This window comes from Limanda limanda, chromosome 12 (genome assembly GCF_963576545.1).
Source record: "Limanda limanda chromosome 12, fLimLim1.1, whole genome shotgun sequence".
Classification (NCBI taxonomy): Eukaryota; Metazoa; Chordata; class Actinopteri; order Pleuronectiformes; family Pleuronectidae; genus Limanda; species Limanda limanda.
The window spans coordinates 18537794-18555555 of record NC_083647.1 but is presented as its reverse complement, the minus strand read 5'-3'; the positions used below and the strand labels follow the sequence as shown (position 1 = coordinate 18555555).

Below are 17762 nucleotides of genomic sequence, written 5' to 3'. Positions count from 1 at the left end.
ATTATTACTTACTTATTACTAGTACTACTATATTAAGAAATATTGAACATAATATTGTACTCAACAATAACCAGTACGACAACAACAACAACAACAACAACAACAATAATTATTATTATATTAATAATAATAACAATAGTAGTAGTAGTGGTCGTGTTTCTATAAACGACCAGACGATGGCAGTCAAGACCAGTTCAACACAGTCGGTGGCGAGGAGCCGTCATGGAGGATCACTACAGAGCCCGCCCCTCCTCGAACACGATTGGCTGCTGAGCTAGCAGTTGGAGAACCCCGTCCTCTGATTGGACGACAGGCGCTGACACTCAGCCGCGGCAGATGCCTCGCTGCTGTGTGGAAACCGAAACTGAGAAGCAACCGGAGAGACTGTTTTTAAACAACACGGACACCAGAAGAAGAACCAGGGGGGGGATCTGACTGTGACACGGCCGAGGAGCAGGTGAGTCTCTCGGGGACGGGACCCTCACATGAGGCGGGACGGGGCTGGTGGTCTCGGGAGGGGACATGTTTGTTTTTATCTCGAAGACGGGCCTCTGCTGTCAAAGCTCAACAACAACACCTGAACCCGCTGTTCCCTCTAACCAGCCACCCCCCTCCCCGAGTGGACTCAGCCTTGTGTTGTCCCTGCCGAGGGGACATCGACTGTGTTCGCTTTAAACGACGTGTCTGTCTCTTCCTCCTTCTCCACAGCTGGGCATGTTGAGCAAACACAAGAGCTGGGCGGGACGGGCTGTTCTGCAATGGAGGTAATAAAACGTCTTCAGCTGACATAAGGTGTATCATGTATTTCCTGTAGGAGGTGAACCTGTGTATAACCTGAGCTAAATCTCATCTGGAGCGGCGGTGTAATGTCCCCATGCCAAGGGAACCGCCCCTTTCCTCTTATACAACATCACAGTGTTATTACTTCTAAATAAGACATTTGCATTATGGAGCCATCCTGCCATATTCTCTTTGCCGCCCAGGTGCCATTATTTGTACTTTTTGAGTTGTATTCTGTAGCATATTACTATGGTTTCGTTTTAGCTCATCTCTAAGTTTCTATATGACTGACAAGAGCAGATGCAATATCCAGGTGTTAGAGCAAAGTCAAAGTAAACTGTTTGTCAATTCTGATAATGTTCCAGACATAGATGGGATTGAAATTCTGTTTCTCTCTGATAAAGGTACACAAAAATACGCAACAAGCAACAAAATAAGTAATCAAAACAAAGTTCACAGTGCAACATAGTATGCAGTCATAAGGTACACAGTGGATAGGAGGAGAGTAGTGCTAATCTTACAAGATAGTTAAAGATTATGACCACAGAGCCAGCACATAAACTTGCCACACACCACTACCCACTCAGATGAAAGTTGCACACACACACGTGTCTCGATCAAGGGCAACCTACAACCACACAGCATTTGAGATTGTGGTTTGTTGAATTGACATTTAGCTTATACACACAGTAACATAGATGTAAATCAAAAGTAGTATAGAGCCACATATGGCCACATCAAACTGCAGAGAGAAACAAGAATGGCGAGAGCATACCTCTGCAAAGGTCCAGCCAATCTGCACGAAATTACACACACGTATACATATCTGTACTCCCAATATGACAGATTGCATTATACTACCCCTGTGAAGCATGTGCAGCATGAGCAGGCTTCAATATTGAATAAGGAAAATGCACTTTAACCAGGTCTACTTTTGAACCTTCTTAGTAAGCAAGAAACCAGGGAACGGGTTATTGCACTGTCGCTGATCTCTCCTCAGAAGGATCTGGTGAAACTGAACTTTCCTTTTTTTTTTTTCCTTGAGAAATTAATTTTAAATAATGGGGGAAAAAACTAGTAGTGTTATTAGCAGTGTTTCTCCTCAAAGATCAATGGTAAGGTACTCTCAATTTCTTTGTTATATATATTGCTTTCTACATTTTTTCTTTACAATTTCTTCATATCTCGAACACTCTTCCTTTGCTCTCATCTTCCGCTGCTTTCCCCTCTTGTCCAGGCTGTAGCAGTGGGTTCGGCGACTTGGTGAAACTGAAGCTGCTGTCACGATGGCCCACTTTGACACAGAGTACCAGCGGCTGGAGGCTTCCTACAGCGACTCTCCCCCTGGAGAGGAGAACCTGCTGATGCATGTGCCTGAAGGAGGCAAATGTATGACAACAAACACACACACACACACACACACACACTCACTCAGAATACAAATTGATAATGAATTTATCGCATAGAGAATCACATTCTTCTCTTCTTTTGCAGCCCAGTGGCACCACATAGAAAATCTGGACCTGTTTTTTCAGAGAATATCCTTGAACATTGTGTTGGCAAATATTATTTTTGTTCTGTGAATTGTTTTTTGCTTTCCTTGACCTTCCTTACGTCTATAATCTGCATCAGAAGAATGGATTCACCTGTATGCTGCTGGGAGAGATTTTTGAGCTGGTGTACGTATCCTTGTCCTTCTTAAAATATTATTTTTCCGACTAGTAAATGACGTCTGTGAATTGTAATATGCCTTACATCCATGTTTTCATGTTTCCTAATTATTCCTGTCTTTTCTCACCTCCTCCTCCTTTCTTTTTCCATGCAGTCAATTGCTGTTTGTGGTCGGCTTCACCGTATTTCTAGCTAACTGTGTCGATTATGACATCCTCTTTGCCAACAAGTTTGTAAATCACACGGATTCCTCTAAAGTTACCTTGCCAGATGCCTTCCTTCCAGTAAACGTCTGCAGTGCTCAGTGAGTATTCACATTTACACTTTCAACCATATATCAGTTTGAATAGATCATCCCCTCTGTCGTCACTGATTAAGCTTAAATGTATTTGAAGTGAAGTTGTTTACCCAGACAGACCGAAATGCTGCTGAATACGTTTCTGTACATTAACATTTACTGATAAAAGTTCATATTTTCTCCTCTAGTATCCGAGACAATGTGTTTGTGATCTTTTTGCTGATAATCTCTGGGGTGTTCTGGCTACATCGGCTCGTCAAGTTCATCTACAATGTCTGCTGTTACTGGGAGATCCGATCCTTTTACATCAATGCCCTCAAGATGACCATGGTTAGTCAGATAAACACTGTCATGGGATTTGTTCTGTTCACATTAAATGGACCCAGCCAGATTTATTATAGTCTCAGATGATAATATATTGTTTCATGTAGCCTTCACCGAGCCTTTTCTTCTCAGTCAGAGCTTCCTTACGCAACATGGCAGGAGGTCCAGGCCAGGATAGTGGAGATCCAGAAAGAACACCAGATCTGCATCCACAAGAAGGAACTGTCCGAGCTCGACATCTACCACCGCATCCTCCGCTTTAAAAACTACATGGTGCGTTTATTTGTGATGCTATCATAATAACACAGTTCAAAACTAACATATCTGTCTCTGTTTATAAGAAAACATTGTGACCTCAAACCAAAGCTGTCTTCCTGCTCTTCTCCAGGTTGCCATGGTGAATAAGTCACTCCTTCCTGTTCGGTTTCGACTTCCTATGCTTGGGGACAGTGTTTTCTACACTCGGGGGCTCAAGTACAATTTTGAGCTAATCTTCTTCTGGGGGCCAGGTGTGTGTATGGTCACTGCGACTCATTATATTTGTACGATATGCGTCTACTTTTGATATTCGCCTATTTTACATCCATTTATTCAAATATTTGTTTCTCTGTAGGCTCTCTGTTTGAGAATGAGTGGAGCCTAAAACCAGAATATAAGAGAGGAGGCAACAGGCTGGAGCTGGCTGACAGGCTCGCCTCTCGCATCCTATGGATCGGCATCGCCAATCTGCTACTGTGTCCGGTCATTCTGGTGTGGCAGATTCTCTACGCCTTCTTTAGTTACACTGAGGTAAAGGCTCCAGATCAAGATACGTACTGTAAAGACCAACATATTTTATATAAAGCCCTAGACACTAGTTTGTTGCATGTCTCTTTATCTAGGTGATCAAGCGAGAGCCTGGTTCTCTGGGGGCGAGATGCTGGTCTCTCTACGGTCGCTGTTACCTGCGTCACTTCAACGAGCTGGACCACGAGCTCATGTCACGCCTCAGCAAAGGTTACAAGGTCGGTGGACTAGCTAATCTTTTTAATAAATGCACAGAATCCCTCTGTACATGGATGTTCAGAAAGTCCCATGACACACTGGTACTTCTCATCCATGCTCATAGTGTTAATTATTATTTTGTTTCCTCCTTTCCTCTTCCTCTTTCCATTCCCTCCAGGCTGCGTCCAAGTACATGAACTGTTTCCTTTCACCACTGCTGACGGTGGTTGCCAAAAATATAGCGTTCTTTGCTGGGTCTCTCCTGGCGGTTCTCATCGCCCTGACCATCTATGACGAGGATGTTCTTGCAGTAGAACATGTTCTGTCGTCGATCACTCTGCTGGGAGTGTGTATCACAGTCTGCAGGTCAGGATGAGCGTCAACCTTTTAATCTGTCTGCTCGTCTCATCTATTTAAATGCACACAGTTGATTTAAGGAAAAGAGGGAGCAAAGATTATAGTAGCACAGCCTTAATCAGCTAATCAGTAAAACTTAATACACATCTGAAACTTAGCTAGTTGATCACTCCTCCCTTTTGAAGTATTAAGTTCATCACTGTAAAACAAATATCAAGTAGCAAACATTAGATAAACAAATACAACATGGATAAGGGACAAATCTCCAACTAGAAAATTAGCGTATGTTATCCCTTAGCCATTCCTTTATTGCACTTTGAAAGCTTCCCAGATTTATAATCCCTTTAATGCTCTTGGGCAGTTTACTGAAAATGGGAATAAGCGGGTTTCCTCTCTTAAGTAGCTCCTGACTACTTAATATGTGTGTTAGCTCTGAATTAAATTCTTAAATATCAGGGAGTTCTACTAACAGATGGTGCAGTTCAGTTTCTTACTTAAAACCATTCAAGACTCACAGAATTCCTTAGATTGTAGATGTATGGTTTATCTTTTAATTCTAGACCTATATTTATCTAATACATTTTAAAGGTAGAAACGTCTTTTGCTTTGATTTTTGAGTTTCAACAGAGGGAACTGTTTATTTGCCTTGAACGGAGTGTTTAGTGAGGGCAGTGAAAGCCAGCTGTCATCCAATATACTTCAACTTACATTGCAAGATTTAAGTTCTAATTCTCCACCATTTCTCTTTCTTCAGGTCATTTATTCCTGATAAGCACATGGTGTTTTGTCCTGAGCAGCTGTTGCGGGTTATTTTGGCTCATATCCACTACATGCCCGACCACTGGCAGGGCAACGCACATAGATATGAGACCCGCGACCAGTTCTCCCAGCTCTTCCAGTACAAAGCAGTGAGTACAAATATTGATTAGGAAAAGAGACCGAGACTCAGAATAGCCACATTTCAATTCACTCGAAAATGTCAACACTTGCAAAATATTGACAAATTCTCTTAGAGCATGAATTCCTATTTAACTTTCAATGCAATTACAATAATCTTGAGATTATTGTTTAATGTACACACAGATTCATTTTCTAATAGCAAACTTTATTTTCACATATTATTTGCATTCATACAGTGTCATAAACCAGACCATTAAAAACCACTGATTTCTGCTGTCTGTATATCCACTGAAGAAATGTAGAGTTTCAGTGTGAAATACCTTGTCGGTACTTGTTAGGAGAGTGGATTTACTCTACAATCCCTCCTTTCATATCTGATGGCACCTTAAAACTCTAAATCTTTAAATCACAATATTTCTTCAACATCTCAGTCAAAATTAATATATAATATTATTTTTGTTAGAATCAAATGTTCATGTTAGTTTTTGTAAAACTTTGCTCAATCCCTGTACCTGACTGTTACATCAATGTCCATGTGTTTTGCTTCCAGGTCTTTATTCTAGAGGAGCTGCTCAGTCCAGTGGTGACTCCCATCATCCTGATCTTCTGTCTGAGGAGAAAGTCTCTGGAGATCATTGATTTCTTCAGGAACTTTACGGTGGAGGTGATCGGGGTGGGTGACACGTGCTCCTTTGCCCAGATGGACATCAGGCAGCATGGACACCCTGCGGTGAGGGACCAACACAACATGTGCAGTCATACACTCATGTAGACACAGTTGTAGACACATTTAATGTACTTGGGTATAAACTGATTGGCATGTATTACATTCATTAATTTAAAAGTTGAATAATGAGTATGTCTTAAAACTTTACTCCCTCTTTAGTGGATGTCAGCAGGGAAGACAGAGGCGTCTATCTACCAGCAGGCGGAGGATGGAAAAACAGAGTTATCTCTGATGCACTTTGCCATCACCAACCCTCAGTGGCAGCCTCCTCAAGAGACGACACACTTCATCAGCCAGTTGAAAGAGAGAGTTCACAGAGAGGCCACCGGGATTCCTGGAGATAATCATCCACTCTCGCTGTCCGAGTCTGAGGTATGGAGACAAGATAACACTCATGTTCAGTGTCACAGTGATGCAAGGATAAATGTCCTGTCACTTCAGAGGTAAAATTAGATTGACTCTGTTCTCTCCAACCCTTTCTCTGCATCTCTCAAATTATTGACGTTTTAACAATAGATAATATTGCCAATTGTATTTAAATCTAATTTTGCACAAAATTGTTTTCTCAAATTTTTATTTCATTTACCTTATAACTGAATTTCTTAAAGTAAACAAGCCTTAATTCCTTAAATGGTTTACATTTAAGGAGGAAGTGCATCTCTGTCTCAACGTCTTGCTATATCTCTCTCTCTTTTATAGCCGAGGAGCCTCGTTGCAAACCTCTTGGAAGGTCCCTCCACGCTGGGCTCTGTCCATTTTGGCAGAGATAGCTTTTTGGCCAATCACGCAGCTGGTGTAAGCGACGGAGCATCTGCCTTGCGCTCTCTTTCCCCAATCAGCAGCAGTCTGCACCTCAGAGGAAGTTTGAGTGCCGCTCACCAAACTGCCGGCTGCAACACGTCAGCCATGAGCAAAGCAATGGCAAGCTCGGGGTAAGAAACTACTACTTTGTAAATTTGCCTCAACTCAAAACATAATCACTTAGCTGCCTTCTTCCCTGTTCTCATCCCCAGTTTTTCCTCTTTATTTCATAATTGTCTTCACATTTGTTCCCTCTCCTCCTGTAGGACTGATGCCAGAACTGTGAGCTCGGGCAGCAGTGCATGGGAGGGTCAGCTCACCAGTTTGGTCCTATCAGAGTATGCCTCCACTGAGATGAGCATCCATGCAATTTACATGCATGAGGTAAGTTTGATGTGCCCACATGAGAGATGTTCATAGAGATCCTCTCCATCCTGAGTCCCATGCATCAGACGTCCGACAGTATCTTTGTGTTTTGTCCTTGTAGCTTCACAAACAGCAGTCCCTGGGCGAGGTGTCTCGTCACACCTGGCACAGGCAGGAGAGCGATGAAAGCAGTGACAGCATTCCAGATGAAGTGAGGAGCCAGCCCACCCCTCGTTCTAGAAATTTACCCCGCTCACACACTTACCCCACCACAGTTCCCAGTCCCAGTGCCATTCCCACTTCAGCTTCAGCCACCAGCAGTACCTTCATGGGCCAGGAGGCGGCAGCAGCATCACAGGGAAGCAGCCATCAGAGATATGGCAGACCAACCACTGGTATCTATTACTGTTTGTATATGTTATCTCATATAATGTTACATTTCTCTTGTCTCCTTCTAATAGTAGATTAACATTACATTACAGATCATATTAACTCTTTTGATACTGTCACAAAGGCCTTGCACTTCTTTTAGCACTGTTATGTTTTATGAATGAAAACAATGGATAAAAAAAGATGTAAGATCAGTTTAGGAGAAGAACTTCTGGGATAAAAAAACAAGTTGTATGATGCACAAAACTTTCTCAACTTTCTCAAAAGTGAGCAGCTGAGTTTTTTACATTTTTACATTCTAACACTGGTTTAATATAATAACTAAGTGGGCTCATGCTATTTAAGTATTTGCAAACCACCAACTGAGATCACTGCAGTGCCGGTGCTGTACAGATCAGTGTTGCTGAACAACCAAACTTTCTGCTCTCCAGACTCTTTTGGTGCAGGGGGGAAGGTGGTGAGGTCAGCCCGTCTCCCCATGGGAGGGTGGGCAGACGACGGCCAGGGAGCACCACGACACCACGGGCCAGTGCCGGAGGAGAGCTCAGAGGATGAGATGCCTCCTAACGTACAAAAGGTGAACACTGTGTTAGATTGGTTGGGATGGTGTTGTTGATTTTTCCCAAGCAAATTGCAAGTAAACTAATATTTTTGTTCCCTCTGTCTCACTTTAGACTACATAACTGCGCCATGTGAATACGAATCATCGCCCCGCCTTCCATAGACAACTCATCATATCCTCACCCCAGGATTGACCATCTGATTGGACGCAGATGAAGATGCGAATGCAAAAGATGTGCCATGATCCCTGAAAATACTCCAGTAGTGAAACCATCTGGACTAGTTTAGAGTCATGTTACTGTCGGCCATTAAAGGACACAATGAGCTTGTGACATCCATGATGTACTTTATGACTTCCTATATGCCTACAGGGTAAATCTACGGATCTGTGCGTCAGAAGAGGACCTACAGGATCAAGTTATTTACAATTGCTATTGATACGTTACATAATTCTACAGTTTTTATGGTGTCGTGGGAATACATAATGACAGTTTTTGTGTTGCTGCGATGTAACAATACTTCTAAACACTCCTGAGAAACAATTTGACCACAAGGTGATTGCAGTAATTCAAAATTTGAAGAATTTATTGTGTCTAAAAGTAACAGCATTTAACCAGGATGTATTCAAAAATATGTTGGTCACACACAGACTTTCATTGTGTATATCTGCTCTGGAATCAGACGCCTGTGCAGCTTGCATCTCTGTCTATTTTTAAATTCCATTGTGCAGTCATTGCTTTACAAAGTTCGACTGACATTTTGAAAATGTTATCAAACTTTTCCTGACGTTTGGCCCAGTTTGCACAGTTAGAAACTAATTTTAAATATAGATTGTACAAAGAAGCCTGGTATTTGTAAATAAATGTTATTGGGTAAAGTCACAGAAACCATACAGAATACCAAACTCATCACATTAACACAATTATAAGGCCAGAATTTTGTCTAACCAGAGATGCTGTGTGTGAGCACATTGTCATCTGATTTCACCCAGGTTTTACTGTGTACCTGTTTGATTGTTTTATTTGTTCTATTTTTCTATGGGTGCTGTGGGCAAGCGATGCTGTTTAAAGCATGGGATATTGATTTGTTGTCATACAAGACGCCCCGAGCACAAGTGCATGACTAAATCCATCCGTCTTCTGAAGAGTTGTACAGACATCACCCAAAGAATACTGACCCTCCATCAGATCCTGATCACTCACAGCATGACATTAAGCCACAGTTCTTTAAGAGAAATATGCACTTTAATCAACTGAGGGATTGTTTGTATGTTTTCATATAGTTTTTTAATTATTTTATTTATCAAAAGGGACGTGTCATGACGATTGATGGTAATGTTGTGGTTCAACGCTGTAAAGTTAGATTAAAAGAGTGATCACTGTTTGTAGATCCTGTAAACTACCATTTTGTACAGCTGCAATCTCATCTATTAAACACGATTCAGTGATTTTGTGTTTACACTGAAAACATTAACGAAGAAGTGTTGAGAAGTTTTATGACGATGGCCGCGGACTGGCTGGTTAATACTGGGCCGGAGAGTCGCTTTGACCCAACGTTGTGTTTTACTGTTGCGAGAAGTCTGAACGGTGGCACCAGCAAGACATGAAGGCTAACACGTTAGCAGTTAGCCCGTTAGCTCTTCACTACCTTTGCCCTAAGCGAAGTTAGCCGCTAACAGCTAATGGCATAGGTGCTAACTGGCTAGCATGCCACCCTATGTAGCTATTTGACTAACATAGCATCTAGACAATAATATTGCAAGTCATAATCATGATCTGGTTGCGACATATTTCATGTAAATGAGCAAGTACATGTTTTCAGAGCCCGGATAGCTCAGTCGGTAGAGCATCAGACTTTTAATCTGAGGGTCCAGGGTTCAAGTCCCTGTTCGGGCGAACATCTTTTGCGTCTCTCGTCCCTCCGATGAACATTTTCTAGCGTGAATTAATCTTCTTTTTTTTTGTAATTAACAAAGTCTAAACTGAAAAGAAGGAAAGCGAAACACGAAGAGTTGTACTACAATGTGTGTAAAGTCTCCATTGAAATTGCGCATGAACGAGCGTTATTCTAAATTTGCAACATTTTATCCAGATGCGAATCAACTACGATGCAGGTGTTTGGCTAAGCTAGCATGATACATTTCTAGCATTGTTGTGAAGTGCGTATAGTATAAAGGCTTGTGTTGATGACGTTGTGGTGACGTTCAAAGCCTTGCGAAACTTAATGAACCACGAGTGAACCGATTGGATGGAGAGCTTCAAAGCGCCATGAAGCTTCATCTCGTCATCACTACGTTATACACATAAATTGCTCAAACTTAAAACCTTAGTAAGCAAACGTACCTGTTAATGTCCGTGATGTTCTTGCTCTTTAAATGGACTTCACTAAATAGAGGGCTAGTCTAAACTTCGCGATAGGTTGCGCACTTCAGGTGACGTACCAAGTGGTTTTTTTTAAGGGGGTAAAAAAAACACGTGCTGAGATTAAGTTTGATTCCCACGATCGTCACTGTTTATTATCTGGTTTATTTGTCTTCCATTCATACATGATTCATGTCCACAATAAAGTGTGTCAACAGTAACTCCATTGGTGAATGATGCGCAATGGGTTTAATGTATAATCTTGGTTATTGAAGTTTTATTTTCCTAATGTTTGACCACTGCTGTTTAAACAGGGATTCTTCTCCTTTAAACTTTACTCAAGGGATTCTCAGAGATAAACTTGAGTCCTGTAAGGAAACAGACAAATGAAAAAAAAAAGGTAAAAAAATATAAAAATATATTAGGAAAAATGATAACAATATAGTAATAAAAAGAATACACTTTTTTAATACAGAGTTTAGAAACTAACTTGACAGCAAAGCAAAAAACGTAAATAAAAGAGAAATAGCAATCAGCAGGATGCAATGTGACAAGGAGGCCAGACCACCACGTCAAGGTGGACGGAAACATATGAGTGTTCTAATTAATAGTTAATATAATAAATATAAATATAGAGCTTTGTCACATGAAAACCTGAACACAAAAATGGAGTAATATGACAATAAAAATAAATGAACAAGAAAAGGTGAAAAAAACAGGTAATAACACAACATTCCCTGAAAGCAAGTCTATAAAAATGTGTTTTAAAGATGTGATTTAACTTCGGCGAGCCTTATCTAGTCAGGTAGACAGTTCCAAAGCCGAGGGGACCTGAGGGCAAAAGCACGGTCACCTTTAGTTTTCAACCTGGACTTTGGAACAGCCAAAGTAGGGGTCAGCAGTTCTCTGAAGTAGCTTGGGGCCAGACCCTGGTGTGCTTTAAAAGGGGTAAAATCTTCAAATAAATTCAGCCAATGGAGAGAAGCAAGGATCGCGGTAATGTGATGTTGCTTTTTATAAAATTTATCTTTTAGTGCATGTGCATCTTACGCATTGACAGTTGGGAGTGGGATTGGTGCTGTTGCATGGTGTAAGGGGGGTAGGTGACCCCCTGCTTGTCCTGCTGGGATGCCTGATGATAACCATGGAGGGTAACTGACAGGAGGCAGCTGTGTTGCTGCAGGGTGAGGGCTGTAGTGATGATGATGATGGACAGCACCTCCTCTTGTCCTGACATCTGGCTGCACAAAAATAGGGTTTATTTGGTAACTGTTCTAGAAATATCGTTTTTGGGAATATAAATAGAGATGACAGTTTTGTAAAGAGTGGAAACATTGTGCTTTGATTCTAAAGTAGCTTTCAGACATACACTGACGTTTTCCTGATGTTGACTGACCCAGACAATCCCCTCCTGCTTTCTTTGTATTTATAAGGCAAACTCCAGAAAATGTCTGGACCCAATTTTTCAGATATTTTCCGGAGTTAAGGTCTGAATACAGCTTTAGTTAGAGAGAGTGTGTTTGTGTTTACCTGTCCAACGTGGGTGGCACAGATATCGGGTCCCCTGGTTGGCGACAGGGCCATAAGAGGCATGGCTTTCAGCATCATGTTGTGCATTATAATCTGGTGCATCTGGGCATTTTGCATCAGCATTAATTCCACCATGTCTATAATGCAACATACACAAACACATACACTGTATATGAACAAACAGATGAACACAGAGAGACTCAAATAAGACATATCTCAATCTGCTCATGTATACCCTCTTTGACGCTGCCTGAACGTAGAGCAGGATACAGCTGAGGTGGAGAATGCTGGGGGAGCTGAAGTGAAAAAGAAAAAGAGGAGGTCGTGGTTACTTTTTGCATATTTCATTTGCACTATTCTTACACTATTCCTGTCTTGATTGCAAGTTGAAACAACATATCTGGGGGTGTGGGTTGTTTCTGAGATTAATGCTGAGTGCCTCACAGTCTGTTGAATGATGCGCGGAGGCACAGCAGGTGGTGGAGGCGGCTGGAGGGTCAAAGCCGGGGCTGGGTGGTGGATGTGAGTGGGTACAATGGATGGGAGTGCTGGCAGCCGCGGTGGGACAGTGACGAAATGGGACTGGTAATTTCTTCTGGACCCTCCCCAGGTGTGAGGTCTATGAAGGTCTTCTAACATATGCTGGTCCTGTACAGGAATTGACAGTTACAAGTAATGCTATTAGTTCTTGGGGACTTCCTGGTTTGTTATGTGTTTGTTACATTAGTTATGTATTGTTTATCCCTCTGTAAGGTAGTTATAGGTAAATAAAAAATATAATCTTGGAACACAAATATAAAAGCATTTGTTCTGACCCTCAGTCTTTGTAGGAGCTCCTGCTTTCGCCTCAGTGCAACATGCAGTGCATCCAGATGCCCATCATAAGTCCCTGTGCAGACAAAATCATGTTCTCACAAACTAAACCTTGCAAACATTTTATTATCACTAATGTTTGCCGCCTATATCATTGCAGTGTCTTCTTAAAATGTTACTTTCCTTTAATAAGTTCCCAAGACTCCTTCCTCGTTCACCATTACATCAGTTTACTACCAGGTTTACTTTTGCAGTAAGTATGTTTTCTTTGTACATAACTAATTTAACATAAATGGATGTAATAGGTTTCTGTTTATACTAGTGAAGAAGATGACCAACTTTCTCCATCACAAATAATTATTTGTCATCTTACTTGCAGACTGTGCCGACTCTGCTCTGTCGTCCATATCCTGCTTTTTGTTTTCCAGTCTCTAGGAATGTAAGAAAAATGTGTGTCTTGATTTTAATTATAATAGTCAAGATAACAATTTTACTTGAGGATTTTAGAGAAGAAAAAGTCCTTAAGTGACTGATGTTGAAACAAAAGCGTTGTGAAAATTCCAGACTATCTTCTCACCTACCTTCTCCAGCAGTCTGAGTTTGAGCTTTGTCATCTGGTTAACAGTGGAGCTACCATCCTACAAAATGTCACAAAAGAGGAACTGTTATTGTATCGTAATGTGCTGCGGTACTGGATTGACAACAATCGCTTACAACACTAGACATGCAGGTAAATACTTTACCTGAAATCTTGGCATTCGGAATCACACAAACCTTTTGTTGCCCTGTTTGTTTGAGTGCAGGCATTCAGAGGTTGCCATGAGACAACCTTGTTTACCAATGGCACTTGACCATGACTTGCATACCTGTTCTTTATGTAAGAGAGAGGGAAGAGTGTAAATCTTCCAACATAAAAGATTTAATTTTCAGTGGATATGTCTTTAAAAAAGAATAAATTAATTGATGTTTGGCAACCAGGCTGTTCCTTAGCAACCAAAGAAGTTCAGTCAACACTAGAAACAAACCAATGCCATACTTGGATTTATTCTGTGCTAATTTCAGTAAGAACTAACACAAATGATTGAAATCATTGTGGTTTGAATAACTTCAGCCTGAATCTTTTGACACAGTTTTGTACGACATACTTCATTGTCGTTGGTTTTAGTAAAGTGTAAATAAGGTTTTAGGCACTTCTGATGTTTACACTATTATTCATTAATTCCTAAATTGATTCTACAGTATGTCATAGGCCACTAATATAAAGCAAGTGGCATAAAGAATTATCCTTGGAACAAACATGGTGGAGTCAATGTGGGATTGCATAGAATTCACACATTAGAAAAATGACACGTTCAGAACAATATACAACGGTGAAGGTGAATGTGTAACTTTTCTGGTCACTGTACTTTGTGTAAAGTGAATAAATATAATATATATAACTAAGTATTGTGGGTTGATCCGTTTCTATAGAAACTCCTCCGCAACTGAACTTTCCAGTGCAAAGTGAACAGATGTGCGTTTTGTGTCACTCTTCCATGATTGGCTACAAGAGGAGGAAATCCAAACTTGCACACACGACACAGCCATTTCATTGGTCGGCTAGGTTCAGATTTTGAGTGACGTCTAAGATACGAGGCGGGTCATTCGCGATGCAGGAAGAGGTTAAACCAACCTCAACGCAATTGGCTGAACACACGGACAGCAACGATGTGATTGGCCCGTTCATTCAAGCAAACTCGATAAGGGCGGAGCTGGAACGTCTTGGCGGCCATATTGAATATGATCTGTTGACAGTTGTGTCCGTGGAACCTCCAAGATTTAGTTTGAGCGAACTTGTGCTAGAAGTTTGCTCTTTAGTGGAGTTAGTGCTTCCGTCCTGAACGTTGAATGGTTGTGTTTAAGCCGAGATGGATGAAGACGAGCGGCAGAGGAAACTAGAAGCGGGGAGAGCCAAGGTTTGTCACTAAGAAGGAACGCACACTTAATGCTAGCAGTTAGCTAACTCTTTTGTCATAGCTACTTATTCGTCCACGTCTAGTTCTCCTAGCTGCTACACCAACGTCCACCCTGCCTGTACGATGGTTTAGTTAGTCTCTACTCAGAGTCGAGTTACTATTTGAATCACAGACATTTATAGGTTAATTCATTCAGCGCGCCACATGCCCGCGTTTTGAACATTAGCCGATGCTGCACATATGCTAACGACAACAATAACACTCGTGTAGGAAGATAATCGGATGTTATGAGGAATTAATCCATCTGGATACACTGGAAGTCCAAAACAGGAAGACATCTGCACGTACACAGACCAAGGATATCATTTCTAACCTGTGAAATCATAAAAATTAATAGTTTAATATTTATCTCTGAGCTGTAGCATTGCAAGTACAACCCATGTTTTAGTTTCAGGTTTCAAGGTTGGTTTGTCATATGCAGTGAACAGGAAAATGAAAGTATAAACCAACAGTACAAACAAGTAGAACCTGGTCAGTTCACCACTGCAATAGTTAAATAAACATAAAAATAAAAGCAAGATTAAAAGAGCTTAATATAAAAAAGTCAAATATAAAACGAAGACTATATATTTTATTTTGTTGTTGATATTTTGGCACTATGACTGAAGTAACTGTCAAATGTTGCATTTCAGGAATATTTATTGTACATCACATTATTCAATCCATATTAGACCATATTAGTAATGGGCCAATAATCAAGAATGACCTCATATGAACAATCACACTACGTTGTCTACAGTCTAGGTCCAAATCTAGTTCGGTTGTGATCTAACTGAATTACATTTGTAAGATGTTGTTCCCTTCTATCTCATGGTGGAGCACATTGAAAAGATTAGGCTGATGAATAACTCTGCTGAATGCTATAAAAGAAATAATTCATCTGAAGCCCTGGTGTTCCTTATGACAGAAATCCACCAACATGCCACGAAACCAGACAGTAAGTATACCAACTGGTGACTGGGATTTGACTTTGTTTGGGATTGTTGGTTTGTTGACATTATTATTTATTTATTTATATATTTTGTTTCTATCAAGTGGGCAATCAGGGCTTTCTTTTGGTTTCTGTCACTATGATGTAAATGCTGTCAACCCTTTAGATTTCCGAGGTTATTAACTCGAAAGGAAGCCTGCAGTGCCTTTTTATAAACAAATGTCTAATTTAGGGGATTGCATACACTGTGATGCTGCTTGCAGGCCATCAGGTGGTGCAGTGAGCCCATGAGGTTTAGTTAGGTCCGACATTGCACTTGAATCTGCATGAATGGTGTTGCTATGGTGATTCGTTGCTGTCAGTTGGTTTCACTGTATGTATGTGTTGCATCTGAAGGCTCTGATTTCTCCGCCACATTGAAAGCATGGAACATATATACATATATATGAAACTTACACATTTAAAAGCTGTTCACATTAAATCCACAGCATCATCTTGTGGTGTGTCTTGCTGCTGACATAGTAGAACACAATGGCAGTGTTCAGTCCAGTTAAATCTGATTTGGCCACAGGAAGCTCCAGCCAGCTGGTTAGTCTGACTCAATAGTGCAAAAGTGGCCTTGAGCTAAACACAGCTCATCTGGCTGATGTGTCTTTCAAAGATGAGTGTTGTGGCAGGCGGAGGCGGTGAATCTGCTGATGAAAGGACACAAAGGGTGGGGTTTTAACTAATCAGGGGTAAGAAAGCAGTAAAATGATGTGAGGTGGGAAGAGACTTAATTGAAGAGCTGAAGGAATGATTAAACTGTTTTTTAGAAGTCAAATGAAGAAGATGGTGTGGTATAGTGTTTGGTTGATGCATTGTATTGCCCTAAAGCAAACTTTCAATCTGCATTATAATCAGGCATGTGATATGCAGAATAAAAACATTGGTGCGCACGGACACACAATGTTGCCACACACATGTACTGTATGTGACTCATCGCACAAAGCAACAAGTAGCTCTCCCAAGGACATGTAAGCTCAAATTGAAGTGAGCATTCACACTGATGCTGCTCGCCTCACACTGAGCTCTGTCTCCTCCTCTCCATGCGAGTACATCTCCCAGTCTCCACCCTCCTTCCTCAGTCTAGACACATGCCATCCCCTATCCAGAGTTTGTGGATCCCTCTGCACTGTACGTTGTTTTGGCAGGGAGCTTTAGGCTGAGGGGTTGGGTCAAATGTGGTGTGGAGCATTCCATCTGGAAGATCTACAACTGGACAGTAAAGCAGCTGACCTGATGCGGAGGAACTGACACGTCTGAGCACCAGCAGGAAAGGGAGTCTCTGATTGATTTGTCAGTCACTGATGGAGGACTTCATGAGGGTCTCTGTCACAATGTGAATGCTGTAATCTGATTTAAGCTGCTTAAAGAAGAGATGAAGGCTCAGAGAGAGAGAGCGACGGACTGAGGTGGATTTCTATCAAATCGGTCACTCTGGAATTCAAACGAAACATCCTGGCTGGATTGTGGATGATGTTTTTTTATTCTTGATGAACTTCTCAGGCTAAGATTCGTAATGTAATTTTGTCCTTGGTTATTTCAGAGCAGACTTTTTGTTTTCTCAAAAAGCTTCAGTCAACGAGTCTGTTTTAGACTTTTTTTTAAAAGCTGAAAAATATCAAGTGAAGGAAATGGATGTTTACCTTAAGTTTTTAATCTATTTTTGAAACATTGCTTCGTTTCTCATCTGCCGAGAGGTTGTCCAATGTGTGTCACTAAAACCGGTATTCCTCATGGGCTTAAACTGCTATCTGGAGATTTGAGAATATATAGCACTGTCAACTCATTCTGAACTTGCCAGGTTATGGTGTGGTCTATTTTTGGGTGTGACTGTGGGATTTCTTCTTGCTTCATTGGGCACTGTCCTTTTTGCTCAATCCTGACTCATCAAAATAAGGGCTTGCAATCT

At 41.1% G+C, this 17762-nt stretch overlaps 3 protein-coding genes and 1 non-coding gene across 4 annotated transcripts in view; 3 read left to right on the top strand and 1 right to left on the bottom strand.

The window, feature by feature from the left end:
* The first annotated feature begins 339 nt into the window (after window positions 1–339).
* Window positions 340–9632, top strand: atg9a (ATG9 autophagy related 9 homolog A (S. cerevisiae)). The gene is made up of 20 exons (XM_061082661.1): window positions 340–457; window positions 709–764; window positions 2018–2169; window positions 2275–2318; window positions 2395–2459; window positions 2606–2755; window positions 2938–3079; window positions 3206–3346; window positions 3462–3582; window positions 3687–3862; window positions 3955–4077; window positions 4236–4423; window positions 5169–5322; window positions 5865–6044; window positions 6201–6413; window positions 6741–6973; window positions 7109–7226; window positions 7330–7603; window positions 8030–8175; window positions 8273–9632. The coding sequence occupies exons 3-20, from the start codon at window positions 2067–2069 to the stop codon at window positions 8279–8281; spliced, it is 2580 nt and encodes an 859-aa protein (XP_060938644.1). The 5' UTR covers window positions 340–457; window positions 709–764; window positions 2018–2066; the 3' UTR covers window positions 8282–9632.
* Window positions 9633–9981: 349 nt separating this feature from the next.
* On the top strand, window positions 9982–10054 carry trnak-uuu (transfer RNA lysine (anticodon UUU)). The gene has a single exon. It is a non-coding gene; the product is annotated as a tRNA-Lys (tRNA).
* A 1511-nt stretch (window positions 10055–11565) lies between these two features.
* Window positions 11566–13683, bottom strand: zgc:112416 (uncharacterized protein LOC550509 homolog). The gene is given in 8 exon segments (XM_061082166.1): window positions 11566–11760; window positions 12050–12186; window positions 12285–12345; window positions 12443–12697; window positions 12865–12938; window positions 13236–13293; window positions 13444–13500; window positions 13606–13683. Coding segments are annotated over 8 exon segments (915 nt in total).
* Window positions 13684–14677: 994 nt separating this feature from the next.
* Window positions 14678–17762, top strand: part of pcnt (pericentrin) — a 39512-nt gene continuing 36427 nt past the window's right edge. The window contains exons 1-2 of the mRNA XM_061082578.1: window positions 14678–14817; window positions 15785–15814. Coding sequence (XP_060938561.1) covers window positions 14770–14817; window positions 15785–15814 — 78 coding nt within the window. The 5' untranslated portion in view covers window positions 14678–14769. The remainder of the gene's footprint in view (window positions 14818–15784; window positions 15815–17762) is intronic.

What these genes read in the sequence shown, in the direction of transcription:
- atg9a (XM_061082661.1), top strand. Translation starts at nt 2,067, where the DNA reads ATGGCCCACTTTGACACAGAGTACCAGCGGCTGGAGGCTTCCTACAGC. An exon ending in GGCAGCATGGACACCCTGCG is followed by an intron (nt 6,045 to 6,200) that starts GTGAGGGACCAA and finishes CTCCCTCTTTAG; the next exon opens with TGGATGTCAGCAGGGAAGAC. An exon ending in AAAGCAATGGCAAGCTCGGG is followed by an intron (nt 6,974 to 7,108) that starts GTAAGAAACTAC and finishes CTCCTCCTGTAG; the next exon opens with GACTGATGCCAGAACTGTGA.